General features: G+C 41.4%; 1 protein-coding gene across 1 annotated transcript in view; it reads right to left on the reverse strand.

Moving 5' to 3' along the window:
• Positions 1 to 20,962, reverse strand: part of LOC148888365 (uncharacterized) — a 37,171-nt gene that overhangs the window by 9,765 nt on the left and 6,444 nt on the right. The window contains exons 8-34 of the mRNA XM_089014321.1: positions 19,215 to 19,326; positions 19,003 to 19,110; positions 18,860 to 18,901; positions 18,719 to 18,774; positions 18,172 to 18,289; positions 17,671 to 17,754; positions 17,106 to 17,206; positions 16,832 to 16,955; positions 16,652 to 16,693; positions 16,424 to 16,509; positions 15,985 to 16,081; positions 15,643 to 15,743; positions 15,010 to 15,100; positions 14,726 to 14,796; positions 14,285 to 14,414; positions 14,015 to 14,103; positions 13,727 to 13,936; positions 13,485 to 13,544; positions 13,204 to 13,267; positions 12,959 to 13,057; positions 12,748 to 12,806; positions 11,892 to 12,048; positions 6,174 to 11,113; positions 4,106 to 4,234; positions 3,139 to 3,334; positions 2,874 to 2,937; positions 2,436 to 2,784 (exon numbers count right to left, since the gene is read on the reverse strand). Of these exons, the coding sequence (XP_088870447.1) occupies positions 2,436 to 2,784; positions 2,874 to 2,937; positions 3,139 to 3,334; positions 4,106 to 4,234; positions 6,174 to 11,113; positions 11,892 to 12,048; positions 12,748 to 12,806; positions 12,959 to 13,057; positions 13,204 to 13,267; positions 13,485 to 13,544; positions 13,727 to 13,936; positions 14,015 to 14,103; positions 14,285 to 14,414; positions 14,726 to 14,796; positions 15,010 to 15,100; positions 15,643 to 15,743; positions 15,985 to 16,081; positions 16,424 to 16,509; positions 16,652 to 16,693; positions 16,832 to 16,955; positions 17,106 to 17,206; positions 17,671 to 17,754; positions 18,172 to 18,289; positions 18,719 to 18,774; positions 18,860 to 18,901; positions 19,003 to 19,110; positions 19,215 to 19,326 (7,779 nt within the window). The remainder of the gene's footprint in view (positions 1 to 2,435; positions 2,785 to 2,873; positions 2,938 to 3,138; positions 3,335 to 4,105; positions 4,235 to 6,173; positions 11,114 to 11,891; positions 12,049 to 12,747; positions 12,807 to 12,958; positions 13,058 to 13,203; positions 13,268 to 13,484; positions 13,545 to 13,726; positions 13,937 to 14,014; positions 14,104 to 14,284; positions 14,415 to 14,725; positions 14,797 to 15,009; positions 15,101 to 15,642; positions 15,744 to 15,984; positions 16,082 to 16,423; positions 16,510 to 16,651; positions 16,694 to 16,831; positions 16,956 to 17,105; positions 17,207 to 17,670; positions 17,755 to 18,171; positions 18,290 to 18,718; positions 18,775 to 18,859; positions 18,902 to 19,002; positions 19,111 to 19,214; positions 19,327 to 20,962) is intronic.

Genomic DNA, 20,962 nt, shown 5'->3' on the forward strand with positions numbered 1-20,962 from the left:
AACCGTAACGAATATGTGGCCTGTGACAAAATTGAGTTTGATATCCCAGTTCTAAACTTTTAGCAGTATCCTGGTTTTCCATTGTGCCGTTTGTTTTTCATTGTACCAAACTGTCAAGAATTATACAGTGATACCTCGGCTTACGAAAGCACTAGCTCACAAACTTTTCGCCTTACGAACATTAATTTCGAGAAAATAATCTTGGCATATGAACTAGTTTTCGGAGGAGGAACCAAACCACACAGAGCCACGGTGGCTGGTGGACTAGTTTTTGGCAGATGAATGCCAAATCACACAGACGAACAGCGACACGGTGGCTGACGGACTAGTTTTCCCACACGCCCTTTGACTGCAGACATGGTTTGCTATTGAGTAGAGTACTTTTGCTATTTTGGGACCGAAAAAGCCCCCACCACAGTCTAGTGTTAAGCCGAAGAGGACACAAAAGAAAATTACGGTCAAGCAGGAGGAGATGATAGAAAAACACGAATGAGGTGTGCCTTTGTGTGACTTAGCGTCCCAGTATCAGTATGATAAATCGACCATTGCTATGTGTGGCTAAGGGTGTTTCTGTGGTGTCTAAGCAATGGTCTCAATAGAAGCGGTTGAAAAACTTCTGTTGATTTAGATTAACGAAAAGCAGCGAGCTGGGCGCCGTATGAGTGAGGGTATTATCGTCGAGAAAGCACGGCAACTTCACTCGGATATCATAAAGAGGCAACTACACCAACGACCATCCCAAAGGTAAATAAAAGGCCTTTATTCTACACTAGTTAATTTCTTTAATTATAATACAATAGCACATTTATTATACATAAAATAAGGTATATTTTGTGTAGTTTTAAGGTGTATTTAGTAGGAAATTATGTTTTATGGGAACCTGCGAACGCATTATTCTCATTTTTCATGGTTTCTTATGGGAAATAAATGTTTAGCAGACGAACCTTTTGCCTTACACTTTCTGTGAACCAATTAAGTTCGTAAACTGAGGTATCACTGTGTTGTCTTTTTTTACTATTTCCTGAAAGACACTTTAGAATTTGTAATTTCAATCACTTGAGGTAGCGGCAGAAATTGAATCAGTACTTTTACCACTATTTTCAATAAAAGTGTGTGTACTTGTACTTCAAGTACAGTACAGTACATAGAAGCACTTTAGCCACCAAAGTATTGGCTGCACTTGTATTAACATACATAATTTTGACTAAAGCTGGAAAATAAATACATAATTGTGCTCCAGTAAACCAAAACAAAACACACAAGTACAGCTTTGTACCTTTATCAGAAAACTTAAATTCGTCAGCATGTAGATCCTCGTCGACCCCCGTGACTTGCATGGCTGCTCCAGACATAAATTTGCTTGCAAACAATTTAAAACTACTCGGCGAGGGTATTTACATTTCTCCACTGCGAGACTAATAAAGGCAAATCCAATCCAATCCAAACGACGACAAGCACTGTGGGATAATTCCGGGCAAAATGGCGTTTGGAAAACGTTGCTTTCTGATGTTAAAGGTAATTTCGTCGCGATGACGACGTAACGACGGTGTTTGTCGTCAAATGTCTCTTTGAAGTGGGGTGAAAAGCAAAGTGACACGCAAAGGTTTTGTCCGACTGGCATCGAACATTAATCAATTGTACGTCCTGTTACTCCTTCAGTTTGGTCATGTCATTTGTTAAGCTCTTCAAGCGCACTCACAAAAGTATAATAAAAATAATCGTCATAATCGGTTAAAAAAGTGACATTCATCATATAGAATCACCAGATAATGAATGATTGCAATAGTATGGTTTTGATGATCATGCTTGCACAAGACTCACAAAAAATATACACGTGTAAAAATTACCATTCAGATGTTTTTTTTTGTGTGTTTAATACGGTAAATGCAATACGTACTATAATTGGTTATCTGAAAAGCATTTATGTCCTCTGTGTGTGTGTGTGTGTGTGTGTGTGTGTGTGTGTGTGTGTGTGTGTGTGTGTGTGTGTGTGTGTGTATATATATATATATATATATATATATATATATATATATATATATATATATATATATATATATATATACATACAGTAAAGTCTCGTTATATCGATATTCAATGGAGTCCGAAAAAATATCAATATATCCGATATCGATATAACGAGACTTTACTGTATATATACGTATATGAGAGAGAGAGAGAGAGAGAGAGAGAGAGAGAGAGAGAGAGAGAGAGAGAGAGAGAGAGAGAGGGATCATTCTTTTATTCAAGCATGTATTTGATGTCACACACTGTCTGACTTGACCGAACTTGATAAATGAATTTTTATTATCCCAAATGTAGAAACCACAGTAGGCTAACGAGGCTGAAATTGGATTTATTTGATCTCAGCAGTTTTATAGATGGAAATGTACACAGCGCATCAACTATTTCTTTATGAACGCATCAAATGTTTTCACATGGACTGCGGAGGAGACAATTGGGAATTTTGTCTTTGGAAACGATAAACCGTGATTTCATTGAACTTATTCAAGCTCAGTTGATCACAGAACCCAACAGGAGGACTCGCGAGATACGTTTCTCTCAAGGAAGTGGTGACGAATGGGTCGATAGGCACTGTTGATCTTGCATGACAGACGAGTGACTCTGGAGTACTCAGTGAGGGATGCATGGCTGTGTAGGTTGGTGTGGTATTCGTGGGACGAGGAGCTGCAAGAGTCGGTGTGTACGCCGAAAAATGTGTACTGTTGGGCCACTGGGGAGATCCTCGGAAAGTACCAAATATCTCATTTTGAAGGTCCGGAACTATTGACATGAAAAATGATACAGTACTTTATAGGTATTATTGCGTGGATCAGGTGATGAGTGTGTCTGTGTCATCAGAACAATTTTACCTGCCCCACTCATTGGGTGAAAAGTGTTGAAGAAGCCCGGATCCAAATTCTTCTCTTGTGCCTGCTGGGATAGATTTTCATTCAGGAACCAGCATGATTTACTCAAGTGTACATTTCAAATCAATTTCAAAGATTTAGTAGGCTAAAGGGTTGATTGATAGGCTTGATCAATAAACAACATTATTTCGCTGCAATGTAGTGAGTGGCTAGGTAGATAAGACCCCATTGGACGTTTGTAACATCAATAAACGTCATCAACACTTACCTTGGGTGTTAAACACTTCCGCTTCTCTGCTCTGCCTTTCTGCAGTCGAGCTCGCAGTGTATGGAGCTCGTCTTCTGACTCTGCCTTGAGGCAGTCAAAGACTTGCCTCCTTTGAGCCTGCAGCCGATCATGTTCAGCTTCCTGTTCTTCTTCAAGCGCAAGACAAAGCGCTCTTATGGCAGCTTCCCGGTCCTTCCTAAAGCCATGCACGCACACAAATGTAAACACACGTGCGCGCACATGCGAACACACACGCACACACATGCAGACAAACACACGCCCACACACACACATTGGAGCATATCATATTTTCCGGTGTACTGTATAACATGCACTTCAAAAGCCTTGATTTTCTTCCAAAAATGACCCTGCGCCTTATACGCAGGTGCGCCTTTTATGTGAAGTAATATTGACCCACAACAGGTCTCGCAACTACGGTCAGCAGCCACTGACTCCATTTTCCCCCTTTAGAAGAAGCCATGCGTAACCCCAGCCTCCACTGTACCACCTTATAATGTGTGTGCCTTATATTTGGAAAATGTTTATCTATTTATATATTATATTTGGAGAACTCTTTTCATTCATTGAAGGTGCGCCTTTTAGTCCTGGTGCGCCTTATATCTGGAAAAAGCTTGGAGGAAAAAAACATTCATTGGGGGTGCGCCTTATACCATAGCGCCTAATACACCGGAAAATACAGTAATTATTTTGACAAATGACTTTTTTTCTTCCTAATAGGAAGTCGATGTCCGCTCCAATAAAGGATTTCTGATTTTGATTGTGACACTGGAGGGTTTTCAAAGAAAAGGCCTGTCGTCCCTGCAAACAATTCTAATGTGGTTTGTTCCCCAAATATTTGTATTGCCATAGGAGACAATGTAATAAAAAGTATGCCATGTGCAGTTTTTTGACTGTTTTTTTAACAACTGCCCCTTTGCACTGTTTTAGGTAAAAATGTGTGTCAAACCTGAGTTGGAATTCTTCCTCATCTCGCTCTTTCCAGGCAGATTCTGCTAATCTTCCTTTCTGCTGAAACATTTTGTTCAACAGGCTCTCCTCATCTCTCCTCTTGACCAGGAGATACTGCCGCAAAGTCCTCAGGAGGAGATAGGAGACAGCATTAAGTATTATGTAAGAAGGATTGAAATGACATTTACTGATGTACTGATTTACTTTTGTGGATGAATATAAATACATTTACTGTACTTACGAACATTCGAGTCACGAAAAACGGTAAATCCGAACATTTTTGTGGGTACTGTATGTCGAAAAATGTTTGGACAGAGATGCTGTAAGTTAAATTTTACATTGCGTGCCTTTTTCCGTCCAAGGTCGCTTGCAGTTGGCTGCGTATTATGCTTCACACACACACACATGCACACAGGAGGTTTCAAGGGCTGGATGTTTACGCGACGGACACAAAGGCTGACCAATCAGCGCCCGACTATGCTGAAGTGTTGCCAACAAGTTCAGGCCCCAATCTGCCGAGCTCGCTTCCGATTAGCTGTGGAGAGTATGTGGGCAGGGAGGAAATCCCTCTTCCCAGTTGACACTCCAGGAGGACGCGATGCATAACAAAAAGTAATTTTGCTGGCACGTAATTCAGTAATTACATGCCAGCAGCTCCAGTAATGGCTTACTGAAGACCCAAGGATATATGTCGCCGTACTACAGTAGGTGTGAATTTATTTTACGACTGTCTGTATTTTATACTTCCCCGTTCAGTGTTTGAGTTAAAGGACAACCGACGTCACTTTTTTGTTTCTTAACTGACATCAGAAAAACGTTTTATAGCATGTAAAATACCCAAAACACGCAGTATATTTTTATTCAAATGCAAAACCCCAATAAAAATGACTTAAAGTGTCTAAAATCTGCAAAAAAATGAGCTGCGAATTGGGTATTTTCAGAAAGTCCCGCCCCCAGTTCGTGACGTCATGCCGAGACATCTTGCATTGCTGGAGAATCAAAACAATGGCTTCAGATTCAGAGAATATGCTTTCTTGTTAGACATCCAGTTATGAATATGATTCAAATAGTTCTGAAGAGGAAAGCATACATGTTTGCAATTGATGAAAGAATTTATTCCATGCCATTTTGAGGCAACATTGGTGGGGAAATCGATCACCAGAAAAGAGGTACAAAATGGCGACCTCGTTTCCACAGGCTGATAAATTCCTTATATAGAGCTTGGATGCCCTCTTCTGGCGGCTTTTGGGTGCAACACGGTTTTCAGACCAAACATGTACAGCAAAATACATTGACGTGATAGAAGGACTGCTACAATGTGTCTTTTTTTCGGTTAGGGTCGTTCCTTTAGTGACGTCACGTACGGACTCGTCACCAACTCAAAAACAAGACTTCCTGAATATTCAGAGTGAGTCTTGAAACGTAAAATATAGCTATATGCGGTGGAATCTTATTAAAATACGCTCAGTAGAAGTCATCTGAAGAAAAGACAGGAAGCAGAGCTGGAGGTAGAAGAGCTGAAGATGTTGAAGTTTTCTTTGGGAGTGACCAGGTTGGATAGGATCAGGAATGAGTACATTATAGGGACAACTCATATTAGAGGCTTTGGAGAGAAAGTCAGAGAGGCCAGACTGAGATGGTTTGGACATGTCCAGAGGAGAGAGACCGACTATATCGGGACAAGGATGCTGAGCCTTGAACTGCCAGGCACTAGACCGAGAGGAAGACCAAAGAGGAGGTTTATGGATGTGATCAAAGAGGACATGAAGGTACTGGTGTGAGAGAAGAGGATGCACAAAACCGGGATATATGGAGGACATTGATTCGCTGTGGCGACCCCTGAGGGGAAAAGCCGAAAGGAAAAGAAGAAGAGAAGTCATTTGAAGCCATTTTACAAATTATGGACACAACTTGTCCAGAGACGTCGGTTGTCCTTTAAACATACATTCCATACAAGATAAAGCACTGAAGCAACTTACGACCAAAATCACCTTACGAACGACCACTCGGAACGTACCTCGTTTGTAAGGGGGGGCGCATCTGTAAAATCAACATGCTTTTCCTACCTGAGCCTGTCCTTGTACTCAGTCTTCAGTTTCCTCTCTTCTTCTTCCCCCCAGAGGTCAATTTCTCGAAGCCGCAATCTCTTCTCCTTCTCAGCCTTCAATTTGTCAATCAACTCCTCCGTTTCTTTCTTCAGCTCATCCTGGAGACGGCCCATTCGATTTTTCGTTTCCAACTTCAACTTTTGTATTTCATCGTCATCCGCTCGTTTGAATCCCTCTTGGGAGTAAGACATTCGTTTCGCCTTTTCCCAATTATAGTGCTGAATCTCCTCGTTTTTGGCTTTCCTCAATGTTTCCTGGCTCTGCCGCGCCATCCACTCCTTCTCCCTTTGAGCCTGAAGCTCAGCTTCTGTCATAAGATCGTCCCGGAAGTGACCGATTGTCTTGTCTTTTCCCATCCATGTTGTGTTCTGCGCTCTCTTCTCCATTTCTTTTCTCAGGTTGTCAAGGTAAAGGTTCTTTCTTTTCCCATCTTCATACTTGTAGCGTTCCTCATCGCGGAGCCGAGTTCTTCTCTCAAATTCACACTTCAATCGTTCCCCCTGTTCCTCTTTCTGCATCTCCTCACGAAGGAGCCTCATTCGCTTCTCCTTGTCCCTCTTTAAGCTCTCTGCCTCATCCTCTTCCTCCACCTTCAGTTCTTCCTGGAGCAGACGTATTCTCTGCTCCTTTGCTCTCTTCAAATGGTCTGCCTCAATTTCTTCGTCTCGTCTGAGCTTCTCCTCATACTTGCGCATCCTCTTATCCCTTTCTCTTTGCAACTGCTCCACTTCCTCTTCTTCCTCTCTCCTCAGTTCTTCATCGAAAAGGCAAATTCTCCTTTGCCTTTGTCTTTTTAAAAAATCCACCTTTTCGTCATCTTCGTCATCTTCTCCCCTTCGCTCCTGTTGCAGACGTGTTTTGTTTTCCCGCATTACTGACCCTTCTAGGTGCTCTTCCCTTCCCCTCGAGCTGTCGCAGGGGCGTTGTGTGAAGTATTCGTCATCTCCCGAGGAACCCAACATGCCGCCTTCCTCACCCCTCGCTTCATCTTCATCGTGCATTGTTGGTGTCTCTGTTTTTCTTGCAAGCTGCTTCTGGTAAATCCATGATTTTAGCTTCTCTCTCTCCAAAGCATCTGCCTCACCCTGTTTTCTCCTCAAATCCTCACTGAGCGACTTTCTCATCCCCAGCCTCAAGTACCCTCCCTCATCATCCTTACGCCTCAGTTTATCGTCTCGGAGCATCGGTGGCGTTTCCATTTCCCTCACGAATAGCACTTTGGCTTCATTTTTTGCGCTGTGCTCCTTCCATGATTTTGCCTTCTCTCTCTGGAATTGTTTGTACCTATGCTCTGTACTCATCGGATCTTCCAGGTGGAGCTGACTCTCCGCTTTGAAGCACTTCTCTCTTCCCATGTGATCGGTATGGAGCATTGTTTGTGTCTCCATTTCCCTTAGAAAGGACCCTTTGAGCTTTTCCTCTTTGGCTTTTGTCTTCTCTCCCTCCAAATCCGCTTTTCTCCTCTGCTCTTCCATTCGCAGTAACATGAGGACCTTGTCCCCCTTTAAGCGTTCAAACTCATCCTCCTTATGTTCCGGTTCCTCTTTTTTGAGAATGGTTGGGATCTCCAGTTCGCTCATGAAGAGCCTTTTTGCTTCTTGTCTTTTCCCGTGCTCCTTCCTGCGAGGCCATGATTTTGTCTTTCGTCTGTCCAATTTTTCCAGCTCATCCTGTTCTCTCCTCATCTCCAGCGGGCAGAGCGACATTCTCCTCTCTTGTTTCAAGAACCCGACAAACTCATCATCACTTCTTCGTTCCTGTCCCTGTGGCATATTTCTTGCCCTCATGAACCTGGTAAATGGCCCTTCCGCTTCTTCTTCTGTGGTACACTCTTGCTTCGGCCATGATTGTGACATCTCGCGCTCCTCAACACCAAGCATTTTTTTTGCCTCTATTGCCTCTGGAAATGGCCAGTCCGCTTCTTCTTCTGTGCTACACTCCTGGCTAGCCCATGATAGCGTCATCTCTCTGTCCTCTCCATGGAGCATTTTTCTTGCCTCCGTTCCCCTTGAAAAATGTCCTTCCGCTTCTTCCTCTGTGCTAGATTCCGGGCCTGGCCAGGATTGGGTCGTCCCTCTCTCCTCTCCGTGGACCTTTGTTGTGGCCTCCATGATGCTTTTAAACTGCCCCGGCGCGTCTTCCTTTGTGCTACATTCTGGGCTGAGCCACAATCGTGATCTCTCCCTCTCCGAATTTTCTGCCTCAATCTGTTGTCTTCTCACTGCTGCTTTAAGATTCCACATTCTCCTTTTCTCCTTTCCTACCTCCTCACTCTCACGTTGCAGTTGCTCTTCACGATCCATCGTTTGTGTCTCCATGTCCCTCATAAATAGCCTCTTTGCTTCTTTCCTTGTGCCGTGCTCCTTCCTGCGAGGCCATGACTTTATTTTCTCTGGCTTCCATTTTTCTGCCTCGTCCTGTTCAGGACTTGGTTGTTGGCGAAGCCACATTCTAATCTCCCTCTTCAAAGACTCTGAGACACCTGTTTCTTCTTCTGGGCCACGTGCCTTTGAGAAATTCCACAATGTTGTCTCTCTCCTCAATTTTTCTGCCTCATCCTCTTTTCTGAGCGTCTCCGGGTGTTTTGACATGGTCATACTCTCCCACCTCAAGCACTCTCCCTCCATATCGCAGCGTCTCGGTTCATTTTCATGGAGCATTGTTTGTGTCTCCATTTCCCTCCTAAATATCCCTCCCACTTCTTTCCTTGTGCTGTGCTCCTTCCTGCGAGGCCACGATTTCGCTTTCTCTCTCTGAATTTGTTCGGCCTTATCCTCTTTCCACGTTAGCGGCCCTAGGCGGAGCTGCATCTGATCCTTTAAGCACTCAGCTTCCTTCCACTCCCGACTTAATGGAACATTTTTCTGCTTTGCTTTTTCCTTCGTCCATTGCTCACTTTCTTCTACCTGCAGTCCCTTCTGGGGTGTTGTTCTCTTTGGCTTTTCCTTCCTTAATGCCTCCAACTCATTTAGTTTCCCTCCTCCCAAATGTTCTTGGCAGTAATGTATTAGCATCTGTCTTTCCTTCTCTAACTGGTCCACTTGTTTTTCTTCTCTTCTAGCCATCTCCTGAAGTTGGCATATTTTTGTCATTTGTTCTGCCCTGAGAGATTTTACCTCATCATCTTCCTCTCTCTTCAGTTCCTTTTGATAGAGAGTAATTCGCCTGTCTTTGTCCCTCCTTAGCTGTGCTACCTCCTCCTCTTCTTCTCTGCTAAGTTGGGCCATTAGGTTAGATTTTCTCAAATCCTTTTCCCTCATGAACTGCTCATTCTCCTCTTCTTCTCTCCTCAGATCCTCCTGACGCAGCTGTGTCCATTTCTCTCTCGCCAATTGTGCTTCTTCCTCCTCGTGTCTTTTTAGTTCCTTTTGCTGACGTGACTGAATCATTGCCCGTTTCCTTTTGTTTTGCTCAGCCTCTTCGTTCTCCCTGCAAAGCTCAGCTTCGAGATGACGACTGCTAGTTTCAATGGCATTTTTGAACATTTCCGCCACCTCCTTCTTTTCTTTCAACTGTTGCTGCTGGCTTAGATAAAATCGAACTGCCTTTTCACTTTTCAAAATGTTTGCCTCGTCTTCCTCCTCTTTCTGGAGCTCCGACTGGCGGACCTGCATTCTTTTCTCCTTGTCCCGCTTCAATTTCCTTGCTTCCTCTTCTTCTTCCCCGCGTAGCTCATCGAGGAAACACCGATTTTTTTTCTCTGTCTCTTTTCTCAATAGTGCGACCTGCTCCTGTTCCTCTTTCATCAGCTTCTCCTTTTGTTGGCATATTCTTTTCTCCTTGTCCCTCTTCAACTGTGCTACTTCCTCCTCTTCCTCTTTCCTAAGTTCATCTAGGTAGAATTGCATATTCATTTGCTTCTGTCTCATTAACTGCTCTGCCTCCCCTTGTGCTATTTTCAGCTTCTTCCGGAAGAAACATTTTATGGTGTCCATTTCTTCCCGGATGGCATGAAGTCTCTTTTCCTTTGCACGCTTCAGTTCCTCCACTTCTTCCTCTTCCTCTCTCCCTAATTCAACTTTTTGTCGCCAGATTCTTGCCTCTTTCTCCCTCTTCAATCGCGCCACCTCCTCCTTTTCCTCTTTCATCAGCTCCTCCCTTTGTCGACAAATCAATTTTTCCCGATCATCCCTCAGTTGCTGTTTCATGTTTTCCACCTGGCAGGGAGGCATTTTCATCTCTTTTTGCCGTTTAAACTGCTCTTCTCCCACTTCTTTGTTTCTCATTGGCTTCTCTTGGCCAATGTGTGTACTTAACTCTCTTTCATTGTTCAACATCGCCTCCTTTTGTCTGCTAATTTGTATCTTCCAAAAGTGCTCAGTTTCCTTCTCGTCCTCTTTGCTCATCTGGTCAGCGTACTGACGCCTTTTAGACTGCTCCTTCTGACCCAAGAATGCACTACACTCTTTTGGCCTTTTTGAATGAGCCATATCCACCAAGAGCGTCTCCTTGCGTAGATGTAAATTTGTCTCTAACTCTCTTTCCAACAACTCCATCTGCTCTTTCATCTTTCGCATGAGTTCCATGTGGCGCTTTATTCTTTTCTCTTTCTCCCTAATTAATTGCTTTTCCTCCTCTGCTTCATCTCTCCTAAGTTTCTCCATGAACTGAAATATTCTCTCTTGCTTCTCTTTGACAAGACGATCAGTCTCCTCCTCTTCATCTGTCTTCAGTTCCTCATAGAAACTCATTTTATTTTGCCTTCCCTTCTTTCTGTACTCTGGCTCATCCTCTGCCACTTTGCCCGGTTTCTCCTCAGACAGCAGTCTTCTCTTTTGTGTTTCTTCTTTTCTTGTTATCTCTTCCTTTCGTCTCTGTTTTCCCTCTTCTTCATACTGTTTCACGTTCGCCTGGTGGGGAGGTCTCTTCTTTTCCTTCAATTGTTGCTCTTTTGTGATCTGTTGTCATGATGATTAAAAAATGAGTATCTTGTAAGACTTTTATAATAATAATACATTTTATTTCTAAGCAGTCATCCTGATGTCACAGTCACGGGATAATAACTCTTTTTTTCTGCGGGTGAGCATTGGCAGCCATTCGCGCCAGCATTCACACCGAATATCAGAAGAGTTAAAAAACAACTATGTAAGAATCTTGCATCTAACTAATGCAAATGGTCCCAAGACCTGCCAACGTACCCATCCTGGTTGCGCGCTTTGTACTCTTAGACACATTTTATACTTTAAGTTGGCAATTTGGAATAAGACTTGGTTTTCCTAAATGGACCATATTTAACAGTTGGCTGAACTTCAGACTGTATACAGGACACCAAAAATTAGAAAAATCAGATTATGTGATCCTTTTTTTGTGAGTCTGTTGTAAAAAATAGCCTATATAGGGAATATTTTTGTTGTTGACTGTACGAAATCTGATCAAAAAAAATAAAGCCATCAAATTAATAGGTTTAATAACAGCCTGTTTCGTTTGCTCATCCGCTCCCCCAAATTGTGTTTCACCTATCGTGTTTCATCGACAGCGGCCTGAAACGCGACTGCTGTGGCCACCAGTCTGTCACAACATTTTTTTTTTCATCTTAAAACATTTGTACTTTCCCGTTAAAATTCAATAAAGGGGAAGAAAACACAATCTGCTATTTGGTGACAATACCATCATCTTTAACCTAAAACTGTACAAAAAGAGACGGAGACAAGTTCTTATGTTCTAACATCCACTCACCGCAAGTTGTTTGGGAAACTCTTCTGTCCTCTCTTCTTTACTTTTGCCTTGCGAGCGCACAGTATCAGTATCCCCGCGCTGGATGTTCTTCGACTCCCGAGCCTTTCTGTCACTTTTGACATCTTCAACAGAGGAATCGCTCTCCGAATCATCAGGACTATGTGGAAGACATGATTTAATTCTCACTGAATTTTATTTATGGTAATAGCAGTTCCCGTGTAAATTCTTTCTGAGGAGTAAATCAACTGCAAGGGGACTGTTCTGGTTGTCCTTGATGTTTGGACTGCCATCAAAATAGACTTTATCGGTTCATTCATCAGAAAGGACAGTTCAAGTCAGTCACCAGACACCGGAATGTGTATTTGGTTCTTGGGAGTCTGGTTTATGAGGTGTATACTGTAAGTCTTTGGTTGAGGATGTAACTAGGTTGGAAGTGTGTCGGCATACAGTCTGTCCACCCATCCACTAACTGATTCGCTTTATACTCACAAATGTTGTGGGCATGCTGGAGCCTATCCCAAGTGTCTACGTGCAGTTAGTTGTGCTGGTTAAAAATCATTTTTCAGAGAGACCTGATACATACGGAAGGAAGTATGTCATTGAGCTCAACACTCTTTTCGTCCTAAACTACCTCAGCGTTGTTCCAGTGGTGGTGTTAATGACGTTTTGGTCAGTGTGACATTATTTCCGATAAACTCCAACATGGAAAACCCTTGTTGTCTCCAATGTGGACATCATCGTCCAAAAAGAAAATTAAATATGTTCTTAGACAACCAGACCCCAGTCTTGATGTGACCTAGGAAGTGCCTTTGGGGTGATAATCATCATTTTCATGAATGAATTTGGAAGAACAAACCTTTTAGTACTGTCTGTCTCAAAAACAGAATCTTTGATGTCCAAAAGCCGGTCAGAAATCTTAAGGACACAACAAGAAAAAAATGATTTGACAATTACCGATGTTTGACCAATCTCAAAAGCAAAAACCTGGGGGGTTATGTGCTGCCGTACTTTGACAAAGACAGTTACTCAAAATAATGTATATATGGCGGTCACTGTTTGGAGTCTACCTGCTGCTGTGGTGATTCGGGACTCTGATCGTCAGACTGGATTCCAAGTTCTGTTATCTCCTCTGCTAGATCCCCATCCCTGATGGCCATTGCAAACTCCTAAAGTACAAGTACAAACACAGGCACAACACATGCATGACACAGAAGTGGTATTTCCTCTTTATTTTGGGTCATCAAGTGTATTATGTGCAAAACACATTTTTGCAGTCCAGTAAGTTTCCATGTTAACAATGACAACCACTCACTGTCGGTGTTTTGCTTCGCTCCTTCTCTGGTTTGGCTTCTGAATGCCCAGAAGCCTTCTTGCTGCTGAGGGTTATCAGAGAAAATAAGAGAATTGAACAGGAGCTTTTTTTATAGTTATACAAAAGCATTTAATTTACAATCTTCAAAAGACGAATAATCTAACTTGTAAAGATTTGGAAAAATAACTTATTTGAGCAATAGCGTAAATCTGGTATTGGACAATGAGAAACAGTTTTGTTGTAATCATAGTCTCAGTTTACTGAATAGCCTAAGTACAAACCTCTTGGACGCCTCGCTCTTCCTACTATCCTCCCTGTCTTTGACTTGCATAACCTGCTTACTGTCACGGCACACACAAGGTTTGCTGTCCACAAACTTCAGGATACCCCCCCCCCCCCCCCAAAAAAAAAAAAAGCACACAAACATTGTTTGGTATTAAGTTGAATTTCAATTGAAGTTAAATAAGAAAAATTTGAGTATGAATTGAAATAAGGGCTGATGAGGAGGGCATTGTTGGGTTACAGTGCAAATACCGGTTGCTTGGATGATTCTGCGCTCCGGTCTGAAGCATGAGTCTTGTCCCCAGTTGTTTTGGCAGGCCTCTCTTGCTTCTTATTGTACTGTTCAGCTCCTGAGGTAGACACAGCTTTGCTCTGGATGCGTTCATGCACTTTATCCACTGGATAGCTGCGGACGTCTTCGTCAAAAGACTCATTCCCTGATTCATCTTGGCTGCAGAGGAGTTTCAATTACAAAACAAGAAGTAATTCTCGTCACTGTTTACTATGAAGCGGGAAAAAAACAACACACGTCTTAGTTCCGTCCGTCTCCTCTTCCTCCTTCCCTTTGCTATCCATAAAACTGTCAGAGCTGACAGAGTCCAATAACTCCCCAGATTGCTATAGGGCATAAAAACACTCAATCAAAATGTCTATTCAAAAAACGCAGACTTAAAATTGTAATTTAGTAGTTGGTAGGGTATGAAATTTGGTTTTCAGTTTATTCATTGTGATAGTTCTTAAGCTTGACTGCATATCAATACTGTATTGCACAAATGACACTCCTCAAATAGCTACTTGCTTCAGATGAAAAGATATTCTCCTCCTCCTCGACCACTTTGGCTTTTGAGCTCCCAACAGATTTTGGATGCAAGTTGGATTTGTGATCTTGGGCATCTTGAGAAGAGGATTTTTGCCCTAACGGAACTTTGCTGCGGGAAAGTAAAAGTCAATAAAATATTCAGCAGTTTTGAAAGAGCAGTATAAGGTAATGTTGTGTGTTACTATAAATAACTTGCATGCAAAAATGAAACCTAAAAATAAAGTGAGTATTTAAAAATAAAACACATGTTCATCTGCCAGGCTTTTCAGTATTCCCTTTTCCACTTCAAAGATGTTTTCAGTTGAGTTGTACAAGTGGTAGGTCCCACGTTTGTCTATTTTTTTTTAATCATCACAAAAACCTGACAGCGTATGCAGCCTTAATATCCATCATAGCTGCCATTTTCCAGAAAGAACAAACCCCTTGGCAGATGTGTCCTTCTTGTCGTCCTTCTTTTTGTCATCCTTGTTCGAATGACAGCGATAGTGTGCCTATATCCGAGATCAGGGTACAAAAAAAAGAAAATAATTACTTGTCCATCAACAATTCTCTCTGGAAAGATCATGGGTGTCGCTGATCACAATGAACATCACGCAATCAGTTTAAAGTCAAAACAAACCAGACAGAGCAAATGTTCTGAAAGATGACTTCAAGAAGTTGCGATAGATGACACATGTACTTGAAAACAGCCGCAGGGCATGTACCTCTTTAGATTTGACCTCTGAACCTGTATCAACAGTGCCTTGGCTGTGTCTATTCTTCTGAGAGAGCGGTTCGCGTCCTGATACCCTTTGACTGCAGGTAGAAGTTAAAAATAAGACGAGCCGGATAATGCACTTGACACTAAAATGCAGATCTGCATGGAGTCCTTTTTTTCTAAATATAGTGTACCTACCGCATTTTCTGGTGTGTAATGCGCACTGGATCATAAGGTGCACCCCCAATGAAGGGTTTATTTTCAAACTTTTTCCATATATCGGGTGCACCGGACTATAAGGCGCACCATCAGTGAATGAAAAAGGTTTTCCAAACATAACATAAATGTATAAAAAAAATACAAATAGAGTATAGGGCACACAGTAGGCCCTACAGTAGAGGCTAGGGTTACGCACTACTTCTTCTACGGGGGAAATGGAGTTGGTGGCTGCTGGCAGGAGTTGCTAGACCTGTTGTATGTCATAACATAACATATTACTTCACATACAAGGTGCATCTGCGTATTAGGCGCAGTGTCATCTTTTGAAGAAAATGAAGGCTTTTGGATGTGCCTTATACACCGGAAAATACGGTTGTCTCCATTTTTCAAAAGCACTATAAAGGAGAACATCAAAGCAAACCTCTTGGAATAGTCTGTCACATCATCCTCTCCTTTTACATCCCTCTTTGAATGAACGACAGAGGAAGAATAATTGCCTGAGTCCAAAATCTCTCTCGGCATCTTTGACACAAAAATAGAACAAAATATTGAGATTGAGGTCCCAGTGGTCCCGCTTTCTATCGTTGCAAAATTTGAACCACTGTGATTGACCAGCACACTCCAATTAAACGAAAGTACTGTAATTGTCATGGAGTTCTTAAAAGATCAAGAGTGTGTTTGCCGTCAGAAAATATTTAGGATACATTTCTATTGACACTGTTACCCCATATAAGGATCCATCCACTTTTGAATTTTTGATTACCTCCCCATCTTGCTTCTTCTTCTGTCCATCAGCGTACTTACTCACCGGAGATGCAGGGATGCTTTTACCAGAAGAGGGATGCTTAGAGTCCTCTCGGCTAGAAGAGAAGAAATGATTCCACAGACACTATTAAGTACTGTAAAAAGAAATGAATGAATGAATGAATGAATGAATAGTCTGCAACCCTAATGAGGATAAAGCAGTCCAGAAAATGGATGGATGGAATAACTAAACAAATAAATCAATAAATAAGCACAATATTGAAAATATTGACACCTTCAAAACAGGTGAATTTGTTAATTTATAACTTTAATTAAGATATCAGCTGCAGTGTCAATCGCAGTGTTTTCTAGTGTGAATAAATCTTTTGAGATTCGTAAGAGCACCTAACATATGGTTGGCATCACATTTTTCTGTGCCCCAGTGATCGAAAACAAACCTTTTTGCAGACTTTTTTTCCTTCGTCTCTGACAGACTTTCAGAGTAAACAGAATTCTTGGAGTCGAGACACCCTACTTTCGCGACCTATAGAACACATAAAAAGTTTGTTTTTAATTTCCTAAAATTTTCACTGACCATTCAAGTGAACTGAGTTGTAACTGATGTGCTGCCAGAAACACGCCTACACTAACATTAAGGTCGTCAGGCAAGGTACACAGAACAGTACCTTTTGCTGTGATGATTTTGAACTGCGGTCTTCAAAACAGGCCTTTTTAAACACAGATGAAGCACACTCAACACTGTGATCTTAAAGAAGCTTAATCAGTTACATAAATGATAACGGCAGCCGATGTTTAAAATTCTCAAATTTTGATTCAAAACTACTTGTGTCCATATTTCTACCCACGTCCCGGTCCTGTTCACTTCTTGAGTCCTTCTGTGAACTTTTGATGTCTCTGGCAGGGGTCTTCTGTCCAGACACATTTTGGCTGCCAGGAAAAGTGGGATGGTGTTGAGGGAGAAGGGTGTTTCTACCGAGTAGAGTGAATACATTCCAGAGTTTTCAGTGAATATAAAACTGTTATAAAAAAACAACAACAAAGGCAAACCAGGACAAGCTCTGCTATTTGCATTGTTAACGATTATTCTACCAAGATTTCATGAACAGGGGAAGAACAAACCTCTTGAGAGCCTCCGTCTCATCCTTCCCTTTGTTGGCATTCTTCGTCAGCTGACCATCACGGGAAGCATAACTATCAGGGCCACGACTCTTTGATAGAGGCTATGGGATATAGGAAGAATACAACTTGCAAAATCCAAATCAAGTTTCAAATCAACAAGACACCAGGATGTAAATAAATTTCCATTCCAAACACAAAACGATGAGATTACAGGAAATGCACGTGCAATACAACAGGTACACGATGGGAATTATTCAGAGTATTCACTTTTTCCATATTGTTCAAATCTTATTTTAAAATGTTTGAAATGTTTGTTTTCATTTACTGTATTTTTTAAATCTCAGTAACCACTCATACACGTACAAGGATTCACAGGCTTTGCAGGAATTACGTCAACTATTTTTTTAGATGGTATGCCGCTAATGGTATGTGTAATGATACATTCATCAAACTTCCGTATGGGCTGTGATGGGGTGGTGGGAGTGTGAATGGTTGTTTAATCTTGTGCATGCCCTGCAGGCATCCAAATGCCCCAGCAAGAGGTATCTTGACATTTTTTGCTCACCTCTTTTTCAGCAGCGAGGCCAAAGTTTTCGCTGTCTTTTTTCCCTGTGTCCATGACACTCAAGAATCCACTGCTAAAGAGAGCCTGACAAAGTACGATATGCAAATTGCACAGTACTGTTAAAAAAGTGCCCCCTTCCAGGGCATAAACCACTATGGATCAACAAATGATTAGTGCTGAAATACAATTTACACTACATTTAAGTCTCACTGAGCATGTCACATTTCTTACAGCAGAGAGTAAGCAACTATCAACAGCAAATTAGTAAAAGTCTCACGAGAAAAACAGAAATCAATTCGGACGTCAGCATGAAGAAGGGGCCTCTAATATTACAATTAGGGCTCCAGAATGTTGATTCCTCATCAAAAATATTGTCACTGATATATGGTATATATTATTTGCCCTATATAAATCAGGACATATTGTATTCTCTATATAATACAGGTTTAGATATTAGAGTTAACAGCCAATCACCTCACATGTTTTGTTAGAATCCTGTACCTGTTTGTCTTTTTCAGCTCGTGAAGAAGTAGACAAAGGCATCTGAATGTGGTCACGGCTGTGTGTTTCTGGTTTACGGTGGGCTTTTTTAGCAGAGCCAGGCTCAGACTCATTCGGTCTGCAGAGAAAAGAGGGAAGATGATGCAATTTTAATTAACAAAGGTAGTTTCAGGGAAAACGCTAGTATTGTGCAGTATTTGCTTGATTATTAAAAGGCTATTGTATTCTGTAAATGTGTTCAGGCTGGCAAAATTATTTCTGACGCTTCTTCCCACATAGGGCCTGGCTTTTGAAAATCTAATGGGCAGTGACCCGTTACATAAACCATACATCTTCTCAAAACCTTGAAAGAGTACACAAGCTACCCATCCAGTTAGCGTTAGTTGAGATGTATCCTTCACTATATCCACTAGATCGCGTGTGCCATTATTGATGAAAATAAATTACTTTGCCACAATCTTAAAATTTCAGTCTTTAGATATTCAGTATGACGCGGAGGTATATATATGAAGATCATTTTATAAGCAGCATCGAAATAAGTACACACCTTTTAACTCCCTCAGTCTTTTTATCTTCTTTGACATCAACGCCTCGATAGACAGCCTTTAAAAAAATTGTCAAATGTGTTAAGTTTGAAGTATTCTGCAGTAACCAAACCTGCCAAATCAAAGTGACCACAGAAGAGTACCTGTTGGTCTGACAAGTCAGTGCTGTGGTCTGCAGATACATCCTGCATTTGTGGCAGTAACAAATAAATGCAATTTTACAAATGTACTTATTAGCCCAACATCTCAAGCAAGATCATGAAATGAGTAACTTTGACATTGTTACCTCCTTTTCAAAGATTTCATTGTCTTCATCATCATTGCTTAAAGGTGTTGAAGAACTTTCATCCAGCACAGTGCTCAAAACACTCAAAAATCCGCTGCAAAATATACCCTGGCAAAGTAACAATCATCACTGTATCACCTTCCGATGTTTTGGGAGGGGATTTGATTTGATTGCATTTTAGACCGGAAAAGTTGACAATGATTAAAACTCACGGCAGGTGTTTTGATAAATTCTTCTTTGTCTTGGTCCTCTTTCTCTCTTGGGTCATGATCCATTAATGAACTGTTGTCTTCACCAGAGGAGTCATGCCCTGATTCATCTGGGCTGCAGGAGTGTTGAATGAGAGGTGGAGATCAATTGAAACTGATTTAGCAAACAATACAAAGTTGATGAAAACTCAAAAAGAGGAGGTTTCCAATGTCATAGTTTGGACACACAGTGATCCAGCAGTCAATTCACAAAATAGAGAAAAAAAATTCTGAGATTGTATTTTTCTGTAAATTCATATGAAATTAATGGAAGGTTTCCAAAGATGTCTCCTTCATTTTCATTTTCATGACATTTGGACCACACAATGCTGATATGCTTATGAGACAAAGTATAGTTTTTTTCGACATCACATTGTTTTCTGTAAATAAAAAGTTACTTTTATCTCCTTGCCTATGTATTCATCTATTTAATAAATGTTCATTTATTACTTCATTTTTATCTGGTCTTATTGACTTTTAAAAGTGATTTTTTTTTCTTAACTCTGGTGTTGCCTCATGGAAGCCTGCATCCCTTGAGTCCTTCCGTTGTAGTGCCATCGTGTGGACTCCCCAGAGCCGGGAAAATTGACCTTGCTCTACCTGGGACAGGGTGGTCTGTGGCGGCAACTTGTGGTTGAGGACTTGTCACACTCTATGTATGGAGTGCTCCCAGATTATCTTCCTCACCTGGATTCTTGCCATGTATCGAGACTATCACATCATACTCACTGTGTCTGTGTGTATCTATGTAAAGATGGGCATCTGCATCTTTCATTCATTTTTTATTTCCATTGTTTATTTTTATCATTGTACACCTTGTTTTAATAATAATAATAATAATAATAATAATAATAATAATAATAATAATAATAATAATAATACATTTAATTTCTATGCGCCCTTCAAAACTCTCAAGGACACTTTACAGTCAAGGATAAGAACTTTTTTTTGTGCGGGTGAGCAGCGGCAGCAATTCGCGCCAGCGTTCACTCTACCCGGAAGTAACACAGCAGCAAAGTTATCCATGTTTACAGATGAAAAGTAACCGCATGGTAGTTGACTGGTTAGCACAGTGCATAAGTGCAGCATTCTATTGTAGCTCCTGTGTGGAATTTGCACATTCTCACCATGTCTGTGTGGGTTTTGTATGGGTACTCCCATTTCAACCCACATTCCACAAACATGCATGGCAGGTTAATGGAACACTGTAAATTGACCCTCGAGGCGATTGTAACCGCGGTTGGTTGTATAATTATGTGTGTCCTGCGATTGGCTGGAAACCATGACCCCTCCAGCCAAAAATATTTTGTAATGGTTGCCTTGCATCACATGTTCATCTAAAAACTATATGAGAAAAGACAGCTAGAGATTGCAAGCATTGCAACATTTTGACAAAACAATTGCCTAGGAATTTGACAGCTCACTTCATAGATGGACCTTCTGACTCCATCGAAAGTCTACTGTTTCAACTGAGCACGGGCAAAAAAAAATATTTTTGGACCAAACAGATATTTTTCCCAAGAATGTATTCACATTATCTGTAAGATGAAGTTTTTGTGACTAAATCCTCCTCTTGGGAGCTGGTAAAGCACGGCGGTTTGGCATGCTTGATGTTGTCGACCCGCGTTTTACTCGCGGATGGGTTTATCCTCATACTGCTTGTGCAGAATTCCACGTCACAAGTGACTTACAAGCGTGAGTGACCATGGTGA

The sequence above is a fragment of the Hippocampus bargibanti genome, linkage group LG14, assembly GCF_051943395.1.
Source record: "Hippocampus bargibanti isolate YZ-2025 linkage group LG14, ASM5194339v1, whole genome shotgun sequence".
Taxonomy (NCBI): Eukaryota; Metazoa; Chordata; class Actinopteri; order Syngnathiformes; family Syngnathidae; genus Hippocampus; species Hippocampus bargibanti.